We start from the raw sequence: 25,905 nt of genomic DNA, 5'->3' as shown, positions 1-25,905 counted from the left end.
CTGCCAATGAAAAGCCTTTTATGGCCAATAAAAAAATTATCTGGTACTTTTTTTAATGTTACCAGCCATTTGGCAGGTTTGGCAAAACAATTGCTTTAGGCCCTGATAAAAAAAGAATTTATGAGGAGATGGTAAACATTTAACTTGGATTATTTCATTTATTTTAACATCGCTTTCTGAGACCTGTTGAATCCTGTATGAACAGACATTCTCAATTTGGATGCCCTAGTTCTTTCGGTGCCTCTCATGGTTCTGCACATTATGGCTTACCATGTCCCAAATTGTCTTCTTTCAGGAAAGCGGCTCCGTCTACCTGCAGTTTTCATGCTCCACTGACCTGCAGCTGGAAGTCATTTTTGAGGTTCTGGAGGAGTTTGATTGGACTGCGTTTTCAGTGGTCACCACACGCCACCACGGCTATGAGGATTTCCTGGCCATGGTAGAGGGCATGATAGATGGATCGTTCATCGGCTGGGAGAGAAAGAGCGTGGTGATGCTCAACCTGACCGATGACCCGGGAGGAGCTCGAACCCGCAGGCTGCTGAAGGAGAATGAAGCACAGGTCAGCAGTGGGAATACAGTCTAACATGCATACATTATTTATATACTGTATTTACAGTATAAATACAGCTTGCTCCTCCACATTTAAATACCTCAGTGTTGTTTGTGGCAGCAGTCTGAACTGCATTATTTATATATTCATTCCAAAACAACATAAATAGATAAGTATCTTTTACTTTCATCCATGTGCTATCGATCTGTTTGTTTTTAAAGTGAACAATCATATGTTTCAATGTAAGATCAATGGAAAAAAAAACATTCTTAAATTTAAAGCAGAAAAAGCCATGTTCAGAAGCAACAGATTAAGTTTAACTTTATATGTGAATGTCATACTTGCTTCTTAAACTTGACTTGATGAGCAGGATTAAAGATGATGCTTCATTAGCCATGTTAAATGTGTTTGGCTGCATGCTGCATTAGTTAAATAGAACACATCGTATGTCGAATACTTGGAATTGAACAATATTTGCTGCTTGTGTATGTATGCGAGTGCCGCAGGCGTGGTCTTGGATCCTGTTTTTAAATCACGGAAACTCACTTCATTATTCATTGCACAGTTAAGAGCAGGACATTGTTTGAGACTGTGCAGGGTTGCCTTGTTTGTGTGTTCATACAGTCCTTTGAAACCAAGTTTCTAATGAGCATGTAGGAGGTTGCTAAGTTATTATTATTTTTTTCTAGCAGCCTGAAACATGATATTGTTTTGTAATAAGGACATATAGTTTACAGTATTAGTGCTAAGGTAGCCCAGGTACACATAGTCATAAGCCACCTTTGTTATGCCATTTGGCACAGGCACACACAACCCTAGCTCACTGGCGCCCTATTTACACGGGGCGTCAGCGGTTACCATTCACTTTGAATGGGTGACGTCAAGTGTTGCTGAACTGAATTGTGGGTCCGTTGGCACTGCTTCAGCGGCGTTGCTCACTGCAGAAGTTGGGGATTTCTCAATTTTTCAAGCTCCAACAGAGGTGTCAACCAATCATGCTGATAAATGCAAATACCCCAGCTCAGACAGTAGCCAATTGCGGACTAATTTCATTGGCTGACGCTGCTTTTAAGATTGCATCAGCTCCAACTTCAGGCATGCCCTCTGTCAAGCCTTGACACTGAAGCCCCGTGTGAATGCATGGTAAATGTAAGCTGGTTGCATAGTAGCCAAGGCACACATAATCTAGTACACTTATTTTAAGCAAGTTGTCTACATAGCCAAGGCACACATAGTTTGGTACATTAGTGTTAAGCTAATTGACAAGTTAGCCCAGGCACATATAAATAGTAAAGATTCAGTTCCATTGCTGTATGGTGCAAAAAACAAATATCAGCAAACATTACAAATTTTAGACCCTCTAGTTTTTCGCGATTCCGCGATCGCTGAATCCAATGAAAAATCAACAAAAACTCGCAAATTTTTACAATTCTGCAAAATTCTTCATTAAATGCAAAATCATCACAAAAAATGTGAACAATATCATTAAAACATCCAATTACAAACAATATAATCAAATTATATTTATTTCAGTTTGTAATTTATTGTTTTACATGACTGCATCTGCAAGTGATGTATTTGAGTGTCTCTCGAAAAATGACTTTTCACCTGCGCCCTCACAATCCTAACATTACATGAAAGGGGGAGGAATTGTTTTGCAGCCTGTGCGGTAAGGAGACATGGATGAAGCGTGAGTGATTTACATGTGAAGTCAATGCAAAGATTGGATTTGACATCCTGGCGTGAATTGGGCATTTTGTGCCTCAGACTGCAAAAGAAAGTTGGAAACATCTAATAAACGGAGCAATAGAACAGACAGAAAAGCAAGCAGGTTAAATTAATGGAGATTGGTTCAATGATGACGGCCGCTAGATGTGACCGAATTGAAGGACATTATTTGTGCGGCTGGTTTTATAATGTGCGTAAAATCGATAAATGTTTTCGTTTAACTCTTTTCCTGCAGTTAACAAGAGAAAACGCTTCCCTGCCTTTGACGAGTTTTACGACAATCTGTGCTTTAGGTGTATTATGGCAGGGGAAGCCCTAACGCACGTCCTGAGTGAGGTACATGATGTCAGATGCTCCAGGGAATAAAATCTGAGAGAAAGTTAGATTGTGGACAGAAATAAGAGTGATACAACCTTCCATTGGCTTAATCCACACTGTTTTGGATCTTTTCTTGATAAGAGACTAAAATAAGTAACCTTCATTTTTTTTTATTTGTGTCATTGCCATTTAGAGTGCATACCTAACATAGTAGGTATATACATAAAATCACAAAATTGTCCGCAAATTTCTGGGAATTACCACCACACGTATTTTTTATCACAACAAAAAATTAATTAATTAAAAATTAATTCATTCATCCAGACTGAATCATCTAATCTTGATATACAGAATGCATGTTTGCTAATGCTAATGACTGAATTATAGAGGTGTAACGATACATTCAGCTCACGATACGAAAATTAAACTGAAATGCAAATTTTACCAAGTAAACTATTTTTTATGTATTTCTTTTCTTTCAACTTGTTAAACTGAACCTTCTTTAAGAAAATAAATTAAACAGGCCTGTCTCTGGAAAACAAAACAATTTTAATTTCAATTTTAATTAAAAAAAAATTTTTTTTTGGAAAATAAGACAAAATTAAGGAACAATTTAAGTAAAGGTGCAAAAAAAAAAGCTTTCTATTCAATTGAATTTAACAGCAAGAGCTTAAGGCTTTGCTTGGTCTCTTGCGTTTTTTGTGTGTGCAAAAAAAATCCACATTTCCAGGTATTTAATTCATATTTAATTAAATTCATTTAGAGATATCTCTAATTACAATTGTGACTAGTCAAAACTCATTTAGAGATATCTGCAAATATTTTTTAATGGAAGTCAATGGAGGAATATGACTAGTCATGATATATTTGCAGATATCTCCAATCTGATTTCGTACTAGTACAATTGTAATTGCAGATATCTCTAATTGTCATTCTGATTAGTCGAATTATTATTATGACTAGTCAAAATATAATTAGAGATATCACTAAATATATTTATGGATAGTCAGAACAAAGGTTTTAATGCTAAAACGGCTTGCCATACGCGCGCGTCTATCATATTCCGCCCTCTGTAGTAACAGCTCACGGTCAGCTCACGTCATGTGTGATTTTGCGGCCGCCAATACATCATTATATGAAGACAGAATGATATTTTAGGGTGAATTGTACCTTATAAATACAGTATGTGACTCTTTCAACATCATTAGGAGGTATCCCTGTCGCTGTGCAAAGTATGTAAATCACTGTGAAGACTTTAAAACTTAGGATGTTTGACCCAGTATGCGTGTCAAAAAGCGGATGAGTCTAAAGCAATGACTGTACAACCGAAATGTTGCCAGACGTCTGATTTAGAGAGGATGGGCCATCCTCTATTTCAACTCCACTCATCTTGGTCTGCTAACATTACTGCTGCTGCAATCTGAACTCACATGCGACAGCAGGTGGAACGTAGCTCACGTGCAAACAGCTCAACTAATAAGAGAAAACGGACTTCATATTGTAATAAAATCGTCATAACGCCACGATGCATATTGTGACATTTTTGCATCGCAATAAATCATACAACGATAAATCGTTACACCCTTACTGAATAACTCATTTTGTCTTCATGTTCTCCTGCTTTGTTAGGGGTTACATCTATGTTATGTTTGCAGCAGCAACTGTGAGTTTACTAGGAGTAGCAAGCCTCTGTACTTGCTCTGCGCCTTAAAGCAACAGCAGCTGCAGCGTATAAGATCTGTGCCGCCAAGACCAAAAGCATTAACATCACTATATACATATTCATTACCGTACTAAATCTCTCTGAGTGTTATTTTGTACAATTATCAGTAGAGCAATTTTAGTGATGTTTCAGAATGTCTTAATATTTGACAGATCTCTCTTTACTTTAATTGCATGCAGCACTTGAGCAGCTGTCTCGTCGCGTTTGTGTTAAAGCTGATGGTGATGTTCTCCAGCATGATCTGAAAATGATCAAAGAGCATATTGAGCTTCAGTGCATGCAAGATCAACTGACTGTCTGTGTACAAAGGAGACACATGATCAGTGTTACTACTTCAAATGTATACATTTAGTGTTATTTTTATTTGATCATTTTTTTGTGCATCGCTTCTATTAAATTTAAACTTAATTAACTTGTGTATAATTTTACATATAATATTTTGACATGCTAAAGGTTTACTTAGAGCAGGGGTCACCAATCTCGGTCCTGGAGGGCCAGTGTCCCTTCAGGGTTTAGCTCCAACTTGCCTCAACACAGCTTGTTCAGGTGTGTTTGATTAGGGTTGGAGCTAAAATCTGCAGGACACCGGCCCTCCAGAAACAAGTTTGGTGACCCCTGACTTAAAGGCTTAAAGTTCAGATTGTAATTATTTATTGATTAATATAATAAAATATTTATGTGTATTTATTCTTTAGAAAAATCTAGGAGCAAATATTATGGGCTCTATTTTGACGATCCATGCGCAAAGTGCAAATCGCAGGGCGCAAAAGCAATTAGGGCGTGTCGGAATCCTCTGCTATTTTAAGGATAAAAAAATCAGCTTTGCGGCGTGGCGCATGCTCTAAAAGGGTTGAGCTTATTTTCTTAATGAGTTATAGGTGTGTTTTGAGAATAAACCAATTAGAGTCTCATCTCCCATTCCCTTTAAGAGTCAGTTGCGTCGCGCCATGGCACATTTGCTATTTACATGAGGACTTTGTAATAAAAAACTGAGCATTTCACTAGCAAGAAAACAGTTAAACAGAGCATATACAGCATGAGAATGAGAGATGAGCCTCCTCATTATTTAGCCTTGTTTCGCTTTCACTCTCGTGGATAGGGAAGCATGTTGTATGCACAGACATCAATTAGCCTATAAATAATTAATTTAGTTTGTTAAGTGCAAAGATTTGTTTCAAAACTATTTCTAACTTCAGTTCTAATTTCCATCAAACGAATAAATGAACAATTAGTGTGATGTGTATTAAAAAACCTGAGTTATATCCTAATACACATGCTGTGCCCCATATGGTCTAAAACCTGACAGGTGGACAAATCTAAGCTTGTTTTTAATAAAACAAATATAAATATGCAGATACTATATAATACTGCTAATAATATTAACATTATACAAAAGCAAATTGTTATAAATAAACTGAAAAAGCCTCCCGAGGTGAAGAAGGCATGAAAGTATGGTTTTTATATTTATGTATGGGTAGAAAATAATGTTTTGTAATATTTGAATCCTTTATGTTTATATCCTATATATATATATATCAATATTATATTCTATATACAGCCTATGCTTAATATTTTAATTCTTTTTCATATGTAAAGATATGTGCGTATTGCTGTACATCTTGTGTGTGTTAAGCAATGTGTAAGCGAGGTGCACAACTAATGTGCTCTGCGCTCGACAATAGACCGAGTGTGTGTTGTGGTCTAAAGAACAGTCTATTATAGTTTCTCAAAATAGCAATGCGCCAGCAATGTATTTATTTTAAATTGATTATGCTTATTTTCAGTTACTTATTTAATAATATTAATTTTCCAAATTAATAATCCAATTCTAATTTGCGAAAGCCAAATCATCCAGTGAAAAACCACTCGAACACGGGGAGAACATGCAAACTCCACACAGAAATGCCAACTGGTCCAGCTGAGACTCGAACCAGCGACCTTCTTGCTGTAAGACGACAGTGCTAGCCACTGTGCCACCCAAAGGTATATATAATAACTTTTTTTTTTCCCTTTCTTTACATATTGTACTTTAAATGAATTGAATACCAACATTTATTATTATTACATTCATTATCCTTTTTTTGGTAATTTTAAAGGCTTCATCAACGCATTCTTTTTTTATCTGTTCATTTCTTCCAATCTCCACACAGATCAATCTCTTTTGTGAGCAGCACTGAAGGCTCTTTCTCTCAGTTGCGATTTGTCCAGTTCATTCTCTGTCGCTGTTTCTTTTCATTCATTGAAGCTAGCATTCCCACTTCTCCAGCTCTTATTTCATTTTCTTTTCTTGTCTTTTTTTTCCATTTTAATACAAAGTGGCTTCACTGGCGGCGCAATTAACAGTTGTATTACCAAATCAGTCTTGGTTAATTACGGAAATATGAATATGACAATGAAAAGAGAAAAGCCAGCTTTAATGCCCCCATGCAATTATTCTATAGCTCTCCAAAATCAGCAACATAAGGCGAAGCTCCTCATGCATACTGAAAGTCACTTCCTCCATTTTCCCTGCTTGATTTATCCATTAACCTTCTATGTCATTGCGCATGTATCTGTTCCTTTTGTTAAAAATGTTCGAGAGAGGTCCTTAGAAGGCTGAAATATCCATGGCAAATAAAATTGTAGTAATATTAATATCTAAGGCTTTACTTTTTTTTACATTTACTGGCAGATTTCTTTGCTAAAACCACTCCTTATTACTTACCTATAGCTACCAGTAATTTTGCAGATATTTTGAAAATTTAAACCTTTAAAGTCCAATTTTTTTTAAGTCGAGCTCTATTTTAATTTAATTTCAATTAGTATAATACATGTTTACCCTTTCCAAAGGATACCAAGCACAACAAAAGGGTACCAAAAGGCAGAGCTAGACGCGCAGCTGAACATTATTGTTTTACAGAAAAATTTCACTAGTGGGTGCACAAGTCAGGAGAATGAAAACAAAGGAAGCGTCATTTTTAAAAACACTACTGAGCCATTATACTGTAATAATCTATACATATAATAACAAGCCATGGTTGGCCTGTGCTCAAACAAACCTGGTGTTGTATTGAAGAACAGCCACAAAACCGTAGTTGTTTACAATGCTGTCTTAAGTGTGAGGGGTTTCACTTTCTCTAGAGAGTTTGCGTGTTCATCGGTGTTTGAAATAATTAACTTCTTGAGCTGATCATAATAATGTGCGCATGATTATTGAAGTTCTTCTGACATCCGATCCTTCCAGACACGGTAATGTGAGAATGACGTGCAAAAAACAAAAACAAAGGAAAAGCCCAAAAAAACAAAGGAGCAAATGATTCTTTCAGCAACCTAAAACATGAACCAACTGCCATGTTCAACTATTATCGCCTTTTAGGAATTACTTTTTAACAAGATGTTAATGTGCTGGTGAAGAATAAAGATGAGTGGTTTGTACTGACTGTATATGAGTATCGTATACAGTGCATCCGGAAAGTAATCATAGTGATTAACTTTTTCAAAAATTATTTGTTACAGCCTTTTTCCAAAATGGATGGATTCAATTTATTTATTTATTTAAAATTCTACACTCAATACCCCATAATGAGAATGTACAAAAAAGATTTTTTGAAATTGTTGCAAATTTATTACAAATAAAAAAACTTGAAAATCACACGTACATCAGTATTCACAGCCTTTGCCTTAAAGCTCTAAATTGAGCTCAGGTACATTCTGTTTCCATTGATCATTCTTGATGTTTTAGCAGGTTAATTGGAGTTCACCTGTGCTAATTCAGTTGATTGGAAATGATTTGAAAAGGCATAAACCTGTCCATATAAGGTCTAAGGGCTAACAGTGCATGTTAAAGTACAAACCAAGCATGAAGACAAAAGAATCGTCTGTTGACCTCCGAGAAAGGATTGTCTCCAGGCACAAGGCTGGGGTTACAGAAACATTTCTGCTACTCTGAAAGTTCCAATGAGCAAAGTAGCCTCCATCACCCATAAGTGGAAGACGTTTGGAACCACCAGGACTCTTCCTAGAGCAGGCCGGCCATCTAAGCTGAGTGATCGGGGAAGAAGGGCCTTAGTCAGGGAGGTGACCAATAACCCGATGGTCACTCTGTCTGAGCTCCAGTGTTTATCTGTGGGGAGAGGAGAATCTTACAGAAGGACAACCATCTGTTCAGCAATCCACCAATCAGGCCTGTATGGTAGAGTGGCCCGACGGAAGCCTCTTCTTAGTAAAGGAAACATAGCAGACCACCTGGAATTTGCCACAAGGCATCTGAAGGACTCTCACACTATCAGAAACAAAATTCTTTGATCTGATAAGATTAAAATTGAACTCTTTAGAGCAAATGCCAGGCGTTACGTTTGAAGAAAACCAAGCATCCCTCATCACCAGGCTAATACCAACCTTACAGTGAAGCATGGTGTTGGCAGCATCATGCTGTGGGGATGTTTTTCAGCAGCAGGAACTGGAAGACTAGTCAGGATAGAGGGAAAGATGAATGCTGCATGTACAGAGACATCCTGAATGAAAACTTGCTTCAGAGTGCTCTTGACCTCAGACTGGGGCGATGGTTCATCTTCTAGCAGGACAATGACCCAAAGCACACTGCCAAAACTTAAATGAAGTGGCTTCACAACAACTCTGTGAATGTCCTTGAGTGGCCCAGCCAGAGCCCAGACCTAAATCCTATTGAACATCTCTGGAGAGATCTAAAAATGGCTGTACATGGTCGCTTTCCATCCAACCTGATAGAGCATCTTTGTGATTTTTCAGGTTTTTTTATTTTTAATAAATTTGGAATAATTAAAAAAAAAAATCTTTTTTCACGTTGTCTTTATGCAGTATTGTGTGTAGAATTTTAAGGAAATACATTAATACATTTTGTAATGAAGCTGTAACATAAAAAATGTGGAAAAAGTAAAGCGCTATGAATACTTTCTGGATGCACTGTATGAATCCAAATAAGGCCTAAATGTATGTTTCTGTCAAACACCCTGCCCACCAAAAAGGAACCATTGGTACCTATTGGCAATGGAGACAGAAGCCTGATACAGGTTGCCCGTACCGAACCGTACTGTACCACTCAATGCTCAAATGAGGCATAAGACATCCCTGCCTGAACAAGAAATCTTACTAAATGAAAAAGCTGGCTGGTTGCCAGTACAATGAAGCCCACTTTGCTTAATTAACAAAGTGATTACACAATTTCAAGCATTTTATCTGTTATTATTATCAGCAGCAGATAAAAATGGAGTAAAATCAACAAAATGATATAGTGGTGTGTGTATATATACAGTATTAGCCTGAGCATATTATAAGTTTGCCCATTTCATCAGCTGATATGAGCATGTTGCTGATGTATATAACACAATTTCAATTCAATTTCTGTTTGATCTCTTTAACATTCACGATGAGATCAAAAATAAATCCATTTGAATTGAGCATTATTTTTTTAGCATTCCCACTACTCCAGCTCCTCTTTCAATTTCTTTTCCTCCCCAATTGTATTACCAGATCAGTATTGGTTAATTACAGACACATGAAAATGGCACTGAAAGGAGAAAAGCCATTTCTAATACCCCAAGGCAATTATTCTATAGCTCTCCAAAACCAGCAATATAAAGCAAAACTCCTGATGCATACTGTAAATCTCCAAACTCCCATCTTGATTTCTCCATTAACCTTCTCCCTCATTGCGCATGTACCCGTTCCTCCCTCTCTTTCTCTTTCTCATGCTTTGGCCTTTACGTGAAGGCTCCCAAAGAGAAAGAGGTCATGTGCCCAACGAAAGGGAAGATGCATCCGTAATGTTACAGAGCAGCGTGACATTAAATGACAGTTTCCATCTGACCTGAAGGTGGCCGACTCAATTCCCCACAGCACTGGCCACGGCAGCCGAACATCCTCTGTGTTCAACAACTTGACTGATTAATTCTCCACAGTGTCCAAAGCACCCAGACTTTCAGACCGTAATCAGCGACTGATACAGGAGCACATTCAAAGCGGCTGTCATGGCTCCCGCATGGAAAAGAATGGGGAAAAAATTGGGGTCAGCTTGATGCTATGTGATAGCAACTTTTTTCTCGCAGTGATTAAACGTCAGTTCGGTTTGTGTTAAGGCCCGGCAGACACATGATACATCAAAGTGCAGATGTTATCGGCGAGCTTTGTTAGAAATGTAAGAGCTCTGGGTCTTCGCTTTGAGACATACGCTTACTTGTAATGTTTTATTTTAATAAGCTTTACCAAAAAACTAACTCGTAAACTGTTCTATCATCAAAACTGCTAAAAGGCAATACGAATATATTCCCTCTTTATAAATATATGTGTTTAATTCACAGAGACTCAGCATGGAAGTGTTTGTATCAAGCAGTTCAATTAAACTTTTGAGTTTACTTTTAAATCCAGCACACAAATACATTTAAAAAAGAACTTAAGTCACGACAAGTTAACTTTCAACCATATCCATACCTTTATAACTCTTGTGGAATCATTCAAAAAAAAGTCCCTACTTTTATTGATTTTGTTACCAATGTCAGTCCTGATCATACCTGCAAAACCTGCATACCTGCATTTTTGTCCGGGATTATCCCGTGTTTTATTGTAAAAATTGTGGCCGATCAGACACATAATTCTTCTGCTTTTATTCAACAAATAATGCATCCTCAACTACTATCCATGAAAAGACTGGATAGTCAGTTGTAATCAGATTCCAAGGTATTTACGACACAAAGGAATGCTCACAACTGGACGCACAGAGAACTTCTTAAGCTCCTTGCTCAAGACTGATACTTTTATTGTAAATTTTTATTCTCTTTATGTGTAATCAGGTGTTTTGCAACAAGTCTCTTGCTCATCTATTAAAATTTTATTACTTTTGCAATCAGTGTTTAACTCTACCACAGCTAAACATGATCATAGGTAGTTCATGTTTGATGTCCCTGCATAGCTAATTTGGCGTACGGAACAATTGTTTACATTTTATGTTAACACGTGTGCAACATATTAACATTTTAAGAAGGTTTGAACATTTCTGCATCAGTTTACACACAGAATGCCTATGCTAATCACTGCACTTTGGAACAAAGACTATAAAACCTGCTTCGGGGAATTTAACATACAAAAAACATCCTTGTAAAAGCTTGTGACCTAAGGCCACCGTCGAGAGAGACTAGAAAGCCCAGACCAGAGAAAGACTTGAACCCAAAACTAGAACCTCTAGAGATCTCCAGGAAGCAGGCGGTCACCCATACAAAAATGGGTTAATCGCACAGCTCAGACATTCTCATCTCCGATACCTTTCTTTCTTTTCCGTCGAGAGTTTAGTTAAGTTTAGTGTGCCGTGAAACTGAAAACAGTTTTGCCGAATCAACTTGAAAATCCAGACTCCATCCCTCTCCAAACCTCATAAGGACAAAGAACTGACAACCAGCTTACCACGTGCTCAACAGAGCGAGTTGTTCACATCACAAAAGTAACGCAAGTAACACTTCCAGACTACCACTGAACTGGTGTAACCCTAGAGAGACCATAGAAAGGTTAAAATTGATTATTTTCGCTTTGGTTCACTTGGTTTGGTCTTGCAAAATCTGTGATTTTTCAATCATTACACTCTCTCAAACTCTTATTTTCCTTCCTTTATTCTTCCTTTATTCTTCTCTACAACTGTATGAATGTGTTTGTGTTAGGTGTTCGATTAGTCACTAAAGTTTCATTTTGTATTAAGAAAGGTGCCTGTTCATGTTTATGAATCTAATGTCTAAAACTTCGATCTTGCTACCCTGCTTAAACAAAAATGTTTTTTTTTTTGATAGCGATAGCTGTAATTAAAGTCAACATTCGAACCATTGATGGGACAATTTGTTTGTTCAGATTTAAAGAGTTGATTCTTTTGAAGCCTTGTTTAAATTAATCCTCAATTTCCTTTAAGCTAATTCGCAACATTCTAACATACAGTACGGAGGTGAAATTTTATTGTTACCCCTAAAAGGGTCTGGGTTTGTTCTACGTGAGATTATGACACCTAGTGTCTGCGAGTCTGCCTGTGTGTGACATCACTCAGTGACATCTTATCTACCAAGATGCTGGCCATAGCTAGAGCTGTCCCGTCTCCAAAGACATTCCAAAAAAAATAAAAAATAAATAAAACTCCATCCTGGGACCTACACAATCAAACCCAAAGACACACACTATTAAAATGGACACATAGAAATTTCAAAATTCAGCCCAAAGTACATGTAATGTGTTTGTAACCTATTCTCTTCCTTACTTTTTCTTTTAATTCTTACACTGATATATGCCCTTTTCAAGACATTAGACAATCTAAAGGCTCGTACACACCGGGACAATTTGTGTTTGCGTTTATCGTCAGCGTTTTTCAAGACGTTTTTCCGGATTCAAAGCGATTTTCACTATAACTTGTTTGCTTAATGTGGTTTCAAACCACAAGTTAAAGTTTGGTCTGTCTATTTTGGGACGGTACAGACCAGCGAGAAGGAAGAAGGGAAGTTTCCCATGCGACTTTTCCTTTCACGCCATTGGTCAGTCAGAAGAGACTGGGAGTTACCTGACCAATACCTTAAAATACCTGTTACAAATGAACTGCCATCGTAGAAGGTTCTCGACAAAAAAGGCAAACCACGTTTCTATACCCACATTACTTGCCTGAGTCCATGTTTCTTATTTTCCAGCAAATTAATATTTTAAACTTTTTCACCATTTTTTTCCAGAGTGCAAATTTGGCTAACCAAATGATTTTTTTTTTCTAAATTAATGACTTCCTAAAGAAATTCCATTAAAGACAAGATTAAAACAGGTTGAAGTAATGGAATCTTCACTTTAATCTTAATCTTTACTTCCAGTAGTGGGATACATCATAGAAAGACCCCAAAAAAGCTGAAAATGAAACCCACAGTCAGTGAAAAAAAAAACATGTGGGGGTGTAGTCCAATAGCTAGGGCCAAGACTTGCCCCTGCTGGAAGGTCTATTGATTCCCTACTTCTACTTTCACTACAGTTGTTATTCTGCAGGAATTTTTGGAGAAGTGGAGGTCACCAGTCAACAACCCTCTAGAGTAGTTTTATCTCCCTGTCAGGGGCCTATGGCTACATGTCGACAAGTGGGAAAAGCAACCCATCTCCAGCAAGAAAAACAACACCCCTACACATCAAAGTCATCTGAAGATGTCTGACATTTCTGACCTTTTCCTGAAAAGTGTGAGGAAAATGCCCTTGTCCACCATTTCCCGGTGTGAGATTTATAAAAAATGCACTCCATTGAGCTAAGGATATTGAAGAACATGAGCTAGCGCATGAATATCAAGCTGACCAGATCATTCTGTTCAAAATCAGGCATTGACCCATTCTGTTGAAATCATAGAAGTATTGTAAGCAGCCAGAAAGAGATTGATGACTGTAATCCCCTCCCCCCTTGCCACTTAAAATCTACTTGAAATTTGTGTTTCAGCCTCAGGATGGTTAGAAAGGCAAAAATGTTTTCAAGAAACTCAAACTTTCTTTTTATTTCATTATTATTTCATATTTCAGGAATAATTAGCATATTAAGTCAATTTTCATTGAATATTACAGACTTTTATTTGCATTAATTTACTGCAATGATCATTGTGTGCAATAAAACTAGGAAATTAAAATTCTTTTACCATTTTTGCACTTTAATGTTGGTCCAAAATTTAAAGACTTTAAATAATCTTCAAAACTCAAAAGAAAATTCATTCATTTATTTTCTTTTCAGCTTAGTCCCTTTATTAATCAGGGACTATGAATGAACCGCCAACTTATCCAGCATATGTTTTACGCAGCGGATGCCCTTCCAGCCGCAGCCCATCACTGGAAAACACCCATACACTCTCATTTACACACATACACTACGAACAATTTAGCTTACCCAATTCACCTATAAGCCATGTCTTTGGACTTGTGGGAGAAACCAGAGCACCCAAAGGAAACCCACACGAACAGTTCTCCACACAGAACTCCTACTTGAACCAGCTACTTTCCTTCTGTGAGGCGACAGTGCTACCCACTGCGCCACCGCACCACCTTAAATTAAAATACTTTTAATAAAATCTACGTGACTTCTGTATCTACACTCTAAAATGATGCTTTAAAACATCTGATCAAAAAGAGATAAAAAAATAAATCCATATCAATTGAGTGGTTTAATACTAAGCTTCTGATGAGACATGGCTTGGTTTAACATATATAATATATCATTTTAAATGATGAACAGATTAATTTAGGCACTTATTCACATATATAGTGACAAGTTAGCATTAGCTGTGGATGCATCCAAAGATGTGAAATAAATTTATGCGATTATCACATAAAAGACTTGCAAATAAAGCAGCGCTTCCATCCAATGAGTCAAAGAGAACGAAATTGTCACTTCCTGATTATCTTGTGCCAAATATCAACAGTAAAAACAGAATTTGTTGCAGTAGGAGAAGCAATTAATTTATTTAATAAATTATTTCCTCCTCAGAAGACTATGCCATCATGCAATGAATGCGTGGTGGCGTTTGATGGCGTGGGACGCAGAGCACAGACACTTTTGACAATTCTGGAGGTCATTAAAATATAATAACACTAATACTGAAACGGTTAAGGCTTTTTAGAATGACCAAAACAACATTTCAGATGTTTTACAATGTGCTCAGCCTGCTGGCATGTCCATTCAGAGACATTTTTTATCATCACATGATCTCTTATAACAAAATCACATAACCGGTAAAATTGTTTCTATTGTAGTTATTGTGCTTTTTTTTTTAATACCGAATAAAAAGTTCATGCTACTGAGTTATGCGCATACGTTTTTATGTGCATTTTCAAAACCTATGCGGTTCTTGGCATTTGCATTAGGGTACCGAAACTTTATTGGTATCGGTGCTACATTATAAAAAACAGAAGCATCGATAAGCTCTGATGTTAACGCTTCTGCTATCGGTACTGGAGAATTATTGCTGAACAAACATTACTTACCGTAGCATAATTTAACTGACCAACCTTTTCTAATTTGCGATATTTGATGTTAATCTGCACAATTGGCAATCCCCCCATTAGAAATGCTCGTTTTTCCAGTGAGTGCATCAAGTATAAAAGTCTTCACAGTTCTTGGCTGTGTGCGCGCATACAGTAGCTTGCAACACAGACTCGTGTGCACACACAGCTCGTAAGCTTGCGGAGTGAACCAAACGGTTGTATTTTACGAGTGAACAGCGACAATGCCGGTTGCAACAACACAAAGTATTTTTATTTTTATTTTTTTGTATAAGCAGAAATGCAAGCAATCTGGCTAAGTAAAAGTATCTTTCAAAAGTGCATTAACTGCTAATAGACAAATGAAAAGTTTTTGACTGCCTAGCTACTAATGGTAACGTCACATCATCCTCATCGTTATGTCAGCAGTCAATCACCTTAATTAGTAGAGGTGTGAACCTACACTAGTCTCACGGTTCGGTTACGATTATCATGCCATCGATTCGGTTCAATTCGATATTTCGGTGCATTGACGGTGCTTTCCATACACAGTTTTATATTTTCTTCACAGCAGCATTTCTTGTATTAAAATGTATGAATATATTTATATTTATATACTATTTGTAATACAATTTTGTCATTTAATACAAACAGTCAGATATATAAACTGTAACTTTATACAAAACGAGCATTTAGCAAATAATATAAACAAATATAAATATCCAGCTCAATTTCTGATCCTTGTCTAGTTCTCTTACACCCCTTTGATTGGTCACACCCTCAAAAAAAAACAGTTGCGATTGGCTCTTGCGCGCTGCGTTCTTCACAGATGAGTGACACTGAGCGGCAGGCGGCAGCGGCGATCTCACTGCTGATGTATGATACACGGTGGAGAAAACTCTGCAGACACGCGCTCGTTTCTGGATGCAAAAGTAATGCTGTAAAACAGCCGAGAAGAGAAGAAAAACCACTCCAGCAGGTCAAATGGGCCACTGTGTGTGTGTGAAAAAGAGAGAGAGAGAGCGAGAGAAATGGAGTAGGCTACTTTCATTCTCTTGATCTCAGTGAAATAGGGGCTATTGTTGAATATGTTAGTGAAAGACTGATCCAGCAAACACACACAGTGAAATTGTGCACAGTTTATGAGTCATAAATAGTTAAAGCACTGTAAATACTCGCGATCGCCTCCCTCGCGACAGAGCGCATATGAGGTAAATGACGTCAGTAATAACCGGTTATGATTATTACTGAACTGATTTCGAATTGTCCGCGTCTGCATCGCAGTGCACCGAAAAAACTATTATTTTTGACACCCCTATTAATTAATATAATATAGTTAAATAAACACATTCTGTTACAATAAAAAACAACATTTTTTTCCAGTAGCGTAAATAAATTCTAAACATTAAATAAGTGTTTTCATCAGCTGTATTTACAAATATAGCCTTTGAATTAACAATAAACTATGCTTATTAAGAAATAATAAAAACTGAACCTGTTTTTTTTCCTTCACTTTCGTCAATTAGTGTAGTTTGTTCCTCACCACTGTCACCACTGGCTTGCTTGGTTTAGGACTTGTGGAGTTGTGCATCAATGGATTTGCTTTATAGTGTTTGTACTTTCAGCAGGGAAAAACCACACTGAACTGAACAAAACTGATCTTTTACTCTGAAAACTGGGCTGACATAGTTTCAGTTTACTAGAACTTCTCTGATAAGCTGCTTTGACATAACCAACATTGTAGAAGTGCTATAGGAATAAACATAAATTGAATTGAAGATTAAATCCAAGAGCTTCCACATCGTCTCAGAACCATTTCTGTCTATAGAGGAAGTTCAAAGTCCACAAAAGAAACCAAAAAAATAGTTGTAAACACCTTGATCTGACAGAGGAGAGAAGACAAAGGCAAACTAAATAGTTTTTTGACACACAAAAGTGTTCTAGGAGCTTTATTAAAACACTAAAGTCACATGACAATATTTTTGGTGCCTTTTATAGACTTTTTAATGTCCTTCTGCTGTTTAGATGAAAGTCTCAGGCGATTGGAACAAATAGAGGTTACAAAGTACATGTTGGGCTGAACTAAACCTTGAAAATGCATTATGAAAAACAACAGCAGTATTAGTCAAATCCTAGTGTGTTTAGACCTCCGCCATGGCACTTGTTGTGAATAATGCTGCAGGTGGAGCGATACAAAGGTGAAGTGGTTAGAGGAGTGCTGTTGTCTCTTGAATATTGCATGGCTGGAAAAGGCTCTCAGTCAGTCAGATTGGAGAACCAGAAAGAACTGTTTTGTAAATGTGAACAGAAGCCAAAGTTTAATATGTTCATCATATAAAACTGTTGCCTACAAAGAAGACTTGGACTGAAGTGCTTGACTCAACTTGATTATTATTCCCTGTATAATCTCTGTTCAAATGATTTGAAACACCAGAATTATCGTTGACGACTTTCAATGGAGGAACAGAAATGTTTTAGATTTGATTAAAATGTCTTCATTTGTTTTTCTGAAGATGATTGAATCTTAACTTTCAATTTAATTTCTTGTTCTTCTGCTCCTCTTACAGGTGCGACTCCTCTATTGCTCACAGGAAGAGGCTGAGCAAATTTTTAAGGCTGCATGGGCATCTGGACAGGCCACTCCTTCACATATGTGGTTTGCAGTGGGCCCTGGTCTGTCAGGACTTGGTCTTGAAGGTTTACCCAAGGCTCTGTTCGCTGTGCGACCCCAAGGATGGAGGGACGAGCCACGACGGCGGATCGCAAAAGGTGTATCAGTACTGACGCACGGTGCTATGGCGTTACGCCGCGAGTACGGTGGGGCTCGTGGGACGAGTTTCGCAGGGAATTGTATGATGGATGGAAATCAAACTCAGAGGGTGCCGGGCAGAATCAGGTGAGAAGATGTGTTTGTCTGCTGTGTACAGTTTATTTGGTGTACACCCATACAGGGTCAGAAATGAGCTTTTCTGTTATAGGGCAATATTAGCCTCCTAGAATTTTTTTAACCTCATCATTATTTATTGTACTTCTGTTGTTATTTAAGTTTAAAGAAGTTATTTGAAACATCAGAATGCAATGAACTGTTATCAGTTATCAAACTTGCCATTTATCAACTAGAAAATGACCAGCCATAAGAGAAATACTGTCAAAAATATGGGCTAAAAATGGTATGGCGTGCCACACTCCCCAGTAGGATTCAGCATATGGATTTCATCTCCCTCCATCCATAGTCACTGCATGATGTAAAGCGGCATTCACAATGGACATGGAAAACATTTCACTTTAAAACCCATTCATTTCAATGGCTTGTGTAAAAATGGTTTGTTGCGTGCACGCCATGGTCAAAGTTCAAAATAGCTCAGTATTGTATATTCCGCTCATCTACACATACTTATCTAAGCATGAACTGCTCATGCTCACCAGAAAAGAAAAATCAGCACAAATAACATGCCAACAGGACATTTCTATGTTGTATGAGGGCTCCTGCTGCTTGCAATAGCGCTAATGTGCTGTCAGGGTGCTGCTGATAAACTGACACCTCTTAAATTGTGGTCTCTCAATAAAAATGTTAGTTTCTATAAAATCAGTATAATTTTAGTTATTGAGTAAATTTAACTTCTTTTAAAAGAAAAACTTTATTTAATAATAAAATGAAAAATTGGCATTATCAGTTTCAGGTTTCTGTTAAGTGCGTCTTGAATTTTCATTTTTTTGTTCCCTATAACAAGCTGTTTAAAAGTGTACATTTACTCATTACAGTGTAGGGCTTGTAATATTATTAAACATTGTTGTTATTGCACAGTAGTGCAATTATGATAATTAATGTCGATTACCATTTCACGAGTTCACACTTGCATTCGTTTAAGTATAAAGCATATTTGGCGTGCTGTCCGGGGGGAGGGCCCTGAGCTCGAGGAGACACCCCAACTCGAGTTACTCCCCTTATCAGAATACAAAGAGGAATTGGTATTCGAGCGAAGTGTCTAGCCCGGCCCCAGAACGCTCCCCCCAGGAATTCGATGCAAGAGGTGAGGTGACGGGGTGGTGGAGGGATGCTAAAGTCGTGAGATGCTGCAGGTAAGACAGCTTTGGTATATATAGGGGTTTGTTCAAGCACTGATTTGATAATGGGTTGATTGTCAATGACGTATTCGATACTGAAACTTCTGCGCATGCTCCTCCCGAAATTTGTTTACAAAACATCACCAAATGGAAAAATTATGAGAAGAAAACATAAAAAACATTCAGTTTCTTTGCGTTTACAATTTATAGTTATCCGTTATCCAAGTAACATGGAACATTTGGTTTTTGAATTGGATTGGGATTTTGATTGTTTACTTGTATCAAGAGCAGGGGTGCCCAAACATTTTCTTATGAAGGAACAAAAACCTATGGAACAAAATCAATGCCTAAAGTCTTGAATTAAAAAGCTTGTTGAATATCACAAACTGAAAAAAATAATACAACGTATTAACAAGTTCTTGCATTTTAATGACTTGAATTCCAGGGTTTGTATTTTTAGGTCCTGAAATTTAACATATCTGTATATTTAAGCTTTGAATATTTCAACGAAAAATATTTCAAACACGTTTTCATACTTAAAAATTCAATAATTCATATTCAATTTTCAGATTTCACTTACAAAATATTCAATACCCTTTAAAAATACGATGTATAATATTCAAAAGGTAATTTTCAGTTCATTTTATTTCAGTTCAAATATTCGCTTCCATAAATTCAGTGGATCAAATTCGACTGTTAAAATTCAACATTTCATCCGGGAACTGCAGGAAAAGCAATAGATTGCAGAGTGAACATCGCCAGCTGCTCTAGCTTTCACCAGCAGGTGGAGATGGAATGTAAGATTTTTAACCCAGTAAACAGGCGAGAAAAAGGCTATTAAAGGCACAAAAGTAGCATTTAATATTAATATCAATGCCTTGGACATTATAAATGATAAAAAGTATGAGTAAAATGAGTAAATGGGGTTTTAGTCATCTATATTTGCCCTTATGTAACGGAAGCCAGCTGGTGATCGCGTAAATCTCAGTTCTCGGATCCAGTGACAGACGTTGTTCTGCAATCTTATCGGAGCTTGTCTCCCATGCCGGCTCGCTCCCTGCTCGGACCGGTGCAGTTACTTGCACATAAACCGTCTTTTGATGAATATGATGTTACACATTGTCTATCTTTATTGACTCTTTCTTCCATAGACGCGAAGTATTATATTGACAGCTAAAGAATATAAACGTAAGAGAAACAGGAAAGGAAATATTATAATAATACAAAATAGATAAACATTGACAGGGCTAAGAACAATTACGAACAAAGATATTCAAAAGCAGAGAGATTTTATGAGAATGTCACACAAAACAGTTTACTTGGAAATGTTAAACAGTGTTCAGGTATGATTTAAGGTTGGTTATGGATGGGGCGTGTAATTTAAAATAATTTAACATAACGTGCGAATGCATTAAAGGAGCGTCTTCAGTTATTATTTAAACGCAGCTATGTCAGGATTGGGATTGGTTATATAATTTCATTATTTAAATTATGATTGTTGATATTAATATTTTATGACATGTATTTGGGCTATTGCGCTTAAATAAGTCATCCGTGATTCTAAATTAATATTTCTATTTATCCTTTTTATCACTCTGCCTGTCTTTCTCTTCTTTTTTCTAATTATTGGGGTTCTGCCACGGTTAAACGTTTGCAAAATGTCTTAGTTTGTCCAGAATATTGTTTTATTGTTATGTAGCCTATAGGCGAGAAAAATGTATTAACGCAAATGTGGCAATGTCGCAGCCAATTATAAGTAATAAAATGAGTCGCCTGTGGTTTGATAATAGGCAGTTATAACTGACTTTAATTTGTTTTCAGTATTAAATGAGAAAACCATTATTTATAACTTTTCAGCAACCGTTTGTATTTTATGATTAGCAATGTTGATCTTTTTTTGCAGTTATTAAACATATAAACTTATTTAAACTGGTTTAAATTTAATATAGTTGTCACTTGAGCTAGTTTCATAAGATTAATGTTTAGAATGCGTGGTTTGACATGCGTGGTTGAGTGGTTTCTGCAAATCATGGGATTATTACTGAGCTTTAATCGCCATCTACTGGAGAGAATGTATTTGCTCATTTATTCTATTAACTCTTTTCTGCAAGTGTATTTTATGATTTCACAAAGTCAAACCATTATTTTTTTATTTTATATTTTGAGATGATCATATTTAAATAAACAATTGCTAGGGTAGCTAATAGTTTCTTTAAAAAAAAAAAATCATTAGCCTATAAAATCATAATTTTGGCTTGACAAAGTTATTGGTTGAGGATTCTGGATGCATTTTTGCTAAATGAGTGTTACTCTCACAGTTAAATCAATTATATTATCAGAAATGACAGATATAAGAAATCCATTAATATTCATCACTCTTTTTACAATTATACAAGCAATTTCGCGCCGACGTCAGCTCCACTTTCGGAAATGGTAAACAGCGAGGTGTTATTCATATAATCCCAAGCATGACATGTCATGATAATAATCGAAACACTCTTGTAGGCTATTCTTATGCTTGGCCAAATATCATGACTTTCACTTTTATTTTACATTATTATGCACAAGCCCAGATATCATCTGAAACTTCGGAAAAATTCTTATCATATTGGCAGCCATGCAGCATCTCTTAACCAGTTTGATATGCGGCGCTGGCTCTGACCGCCCACCGGAGCTCGCGGCCACTCGTTCGTCTTTGTCGTGAGCAAGCCGCACCGCATATGCATAAAAACGTCAATCATTTCATTCATTCATTTTCCTTCTGCTTCGTCTCTATTTTAGTGGAAAAGCAATATTCTGGACAAACTAAAGACATTTTGCAAACGTAACCGTGGCAGAACCACAAAAAATAGGAAAAAAGAAGAGAAAGACGATATCAAAGTGATAGCTACAAAGGATAAATAGAAATATTAATTTAGAATCACGGATGACTTATTTAAGCGCAATAGCCCAAATACATGTCATAAAATATTAATATCAACAATCATAATTTAAATAATGAAATTATATAACCTATCCCAATCCTGACATAGCTGCGTTTAAATAATAACTGAAGACGCTCCTTTAATGCATTCGCACGTTATGTTAAATTATTTTAAATTACACGCCCCATCCATAACCAACCTTAAATCATACCTGAACACTGTTTAACAGTTCCAAGTAAACTGTTTTGTGTGACATTCTCATAAAATCTCTCTGCTTTTGAATATCTTTGTTCGTAATTGTTCTTAGCCCTGTCAATGTTTATCTATTTTGTATTATTATAATATTTCCTTTCCTGTTTCTCTTACGTTTATATTCTTTAGCTGTCAATATAATACTTCGCGTCTATGGAAGAAAGAGTCAATAAAGATAGACAATGTGTAACATCATATTCATCAAAAGACGGTTTATGTGCAAGTAACTGCACCGGTCCGAGCAGGGAGCGAGCCGGCATGGGAGACAAGCTCCGATAAGATTGCAGAACAACGTCTGTCACTGGATCCGAGAACTGAGATTTACGCGATCACCAGCTGGCTTCCGTTACATAAGGGCAAATATAGATGACTAAAACCCCATTTACTCATTTTACTCATACTTTTTATCATTTATAATGTCCAAGGCATTGATATTAATATTAAATGCTACTTTTGTGCCTTTAATAGCCTTTTTCTCGCCTGTTTACTGGGTTAAAAATCTTACATTCCATCTCCACCTGCTGGTGAAAGCTAGAGCAGCTGGCGATGTTCACTCTGCAATCTATTGCTTTTCCTGCAGTTCCCGGATGAAATGTTGAATTTTAACAGTCGAATTTGATCCACTGAATTTATGGAAGCGAATATTTGAACTGAAATAAAATGAACTGAAAATTACCTTTTGAATATTATACATCGTATTTTTAAAGGGTATTGAATATTTTGTAAGTGAAATCTGAAAATTGAATATGAATTATTAAATTTTTAAGTATGAAAACGTGTTTGAAATATTTTTCGTTGAAATATTCAAAGCTTAAATATACAGATATGTTAAATTTCAGGACCTAAAATACAAACCCTGGAATTCAAGTCATTAAAATGCAAGAACTTGTTAATACGTTGTATTATTTTTTTCAGTTTGTGATATTCAACAAGCTTTTTAATTCAAGACTTTAGGCATTGATTTTGTTCCATAAAAACCAAACTTGATTGAGGCTAGTGAGCCAAAGGTAAATGTAGTCGCCATTTCCTAATCTTTTAAATAATATTTAAACATTGCTAGAAAACATTGCTTTATATTATTTAATACAACATTTTTTTTTTGTTCACATTTCATAATGAACTTACTACAATGAAAACAAAAAAAATCTTGCTTATAACAGAATGGAGTTACACTAGTTGCCTTGATTTGCTCACTGCGTAGTCCTCTATCCATCGAGTGACAATATTTAAATTGTAAAAAATCATATCTATTCATCAGATTTGTTTGCTTTTTTTTAGCTTAGCAATAAAACAATAAAAAAAAAAGGTTACCTCATTTACCTCAATCCTTCTCACTCTCTTCTCAGATAGGATTGTGGGCCAAATTAAACGTTACAATCTTGGCTTGTGGGCCCTACTTTTGTGCATCTCTGATCTAGATTTTCTATATGATCAGAGATATTGAGAGAATGTGTCATTTATTCAGTGGGCACTTTTGCAGAAAAAAGCTCATTGGCTCATCTGATAACACAGACTAAACAATTGGCCAGTTCATTCTTAAACTCCACAGAAATGAATGGTTATAATGGTTCTCAACCCTACAAAAACAAGCTGTAAAAAGAGATCTGATGCAACATGCTCAGATCTGAAAGCAATGCAGTGAATTGACTCTTTTCATTCATTTTCACTTTAGACATATTAAAGGGGCGGTGTGGTGGCTCAGTGGTTAGAACTGTTGCCTCACAGCAAAAAGGTTGTTGGTTCTAGTCTCGACTGGGCCAGTTGGCATTTCTGTCCATTCAGTGAATTGGTTAAACTAAATTGGTCGTAGTGTATGAGTGTGTGTGAGAGTGTGTATGGGTGTTTTCCAGTACTGGGTTGTGGCATCTACTGCATAAAACATATGCTGGAATAGTTGGCAGTTCATTCCACTGTGGCAACCTCTGAAATAGAGACTAAGCCAAAGGAAAATGAATAAACGAATATCATTAAAACTGTATTATTGAATTTGTGCATCTTGAAAACCTGTTTATTTTTGACCCAACACGCTTGTCCTAAATATACCAGCAAATTTGTAGATTGTTTTTAATCTTATTTTTCATGTCTTATGCATGTATTTGATTGTTCATAAAGTAAATGTTATGAATTATTATTCCAATTGTAAAAATGATTTTATATTATTTAAAATAATATAGAGGTACATCAAAGTGCAGGATTTAAGTCAATTTCCCATTGAAATATGATTTGAAATGAAAATCCATCTACAAAACATGCATGTTATGGTTCTGAATAATGAAAAAGTCTTGGGTTTATTTTTGTTAGCATTGCCTGTAAAGGATTGTGAAGGGGAGAAATTTCTAGCTGCATCTGAAAGAATCAAAGTACTGACCCAAATGCAGACCGTTCCATTTAAAAGTGCTAAAACATTAATTTGATAAATATTTATTACTTGTTTTGTTGTAATATATCTCCCCACAGACTCCTAACACAAACTGAACTCAGCTCGTGCATCACTGGTATTAATTATTCATGAACACTACACTGACTTTGTACTGTTAAAGGAAATGGCCCTAAACCGGGTGCATCATGAGCAGCAAAATTATATATATAAATATAAATAAATGAATAAAAAAGTTCCCGTTTCATCTCTCGCCGTGCAAAATTCAAAGAGCAGTGCCAAGCAGCGCGACTGTGATGACTGTATCAAAACCCTGTGTTGTCTGTTTCCCAGGTCTTTTCACTATCATCCCAATGAGGCCACATGTGTTCAGTCACACACACACACACACGCATGCAGGCCCTTAACCTGCATTTGATTTGTGCTTGACAGCCCATACTGCAGGGATTTGCTGCCTGTCAGTCATGCTTCTCACAAATCATTCAATCTCCAAAAAACTTTGGCTGCAAACAGCACCATTGACTTGTCTTTCATGGTAGGGGGGGGTCAGTCTCGGATGTGTTTATGTCACTCAGACATGAACTGAAGAGAATATAAATCTTTTAACCACCTTCAAAAGTCAATCACTTAAACATGCTATCAGGATCGATTAGCTGAGCTAGCTGAGCGTTCTCTCAAGGCTACTTTCAATCATCCGGTTTTGTTTGATTTGACATCTGCATACTAGGTGTAACCATAAGTATCTGCATTTTAAAGGAAAGGGATTGGCTTCTCTACCTTATAGTATTGCAGCATATTTTCCTTCAAGGGAGCAAACAGAAAGCCTGTATTCCTTAAGAGTCGCTGCTATATTTTGCTCAAGGTTTTCCCATTGATTTCTATTCATTAGCACTGAGCATGGAATCACATCTATAGATTATTTGCGAGTGTTTTCTTAAGTGTTTTTTCCCCTCCCCATCATTTCTCTTTCATTTAATTTTGTTGTTATTTCAGGCTG

At 36.6% G+C, this 25,905-nt stretch overlaps 1 protein-coding gene and 1 long non-coding RNA gene across 14 annotated transcripts in view; one reads left to right on the top strand and one right to left on the bottom strand.

Annotated features, from left to right (window-relative positions):
* The window catches only part of grin2da (glutamate receptor, ionotropic, N-methyl D-aspartate 2D, a), a 257,377-nt gene that overhangs the window by 161,954 nt on the left and 69,518 nt on the right, over positions 1-25,905 (top strand). For all 13 annotated transcript variants that reach the window (XM_087295417.1, XM_087295425.1, XM_087295420.1 and 10 more), the window contains 2 exons: positions 296-562; positions 17,858-18,186. In XM_087295417.1, the coding sequence (XP_087151543.1) occupies positions 296-562; positions 17,858-18,186 (596 nt within the window). The remainder of the gene's footprint in view (positions 1-295; positions 563-17,857; positions 18,187-25,905) is intronic.
* LOC141379021 (uncharacterized) lies at positions 15,065-25,119 on the bottom strand. The gene is made up of 3 exons (XR_015516526.1): positions 23,510-25,119; positions 16,604-19,682; positions 15,065-15,727 (listed from the first exon to the last, which is right to left on the bottom strand). It is a non-coding gene; the product is annotated as an uncharacterized LOC141379021 (long non-coding RNA).

Source organism: Danio rerio, chromosome 19, assembly GCF_052040795.2.
Source record: "Danio rerio strain M-AB ecotype USA chromosome 19, GRCz13ab, whole genome shotgun sequence".
NCBI classification, from domain to species: domain Eukaryota; kingdom Metazoa; phylum Chordata; class Actinopteri; order Cypriniformes; family Danionidae; genus Danio; species Danio rerio.
This window is presented reverse-complemented; position numbering and strand designations above follow the sequence as displayed.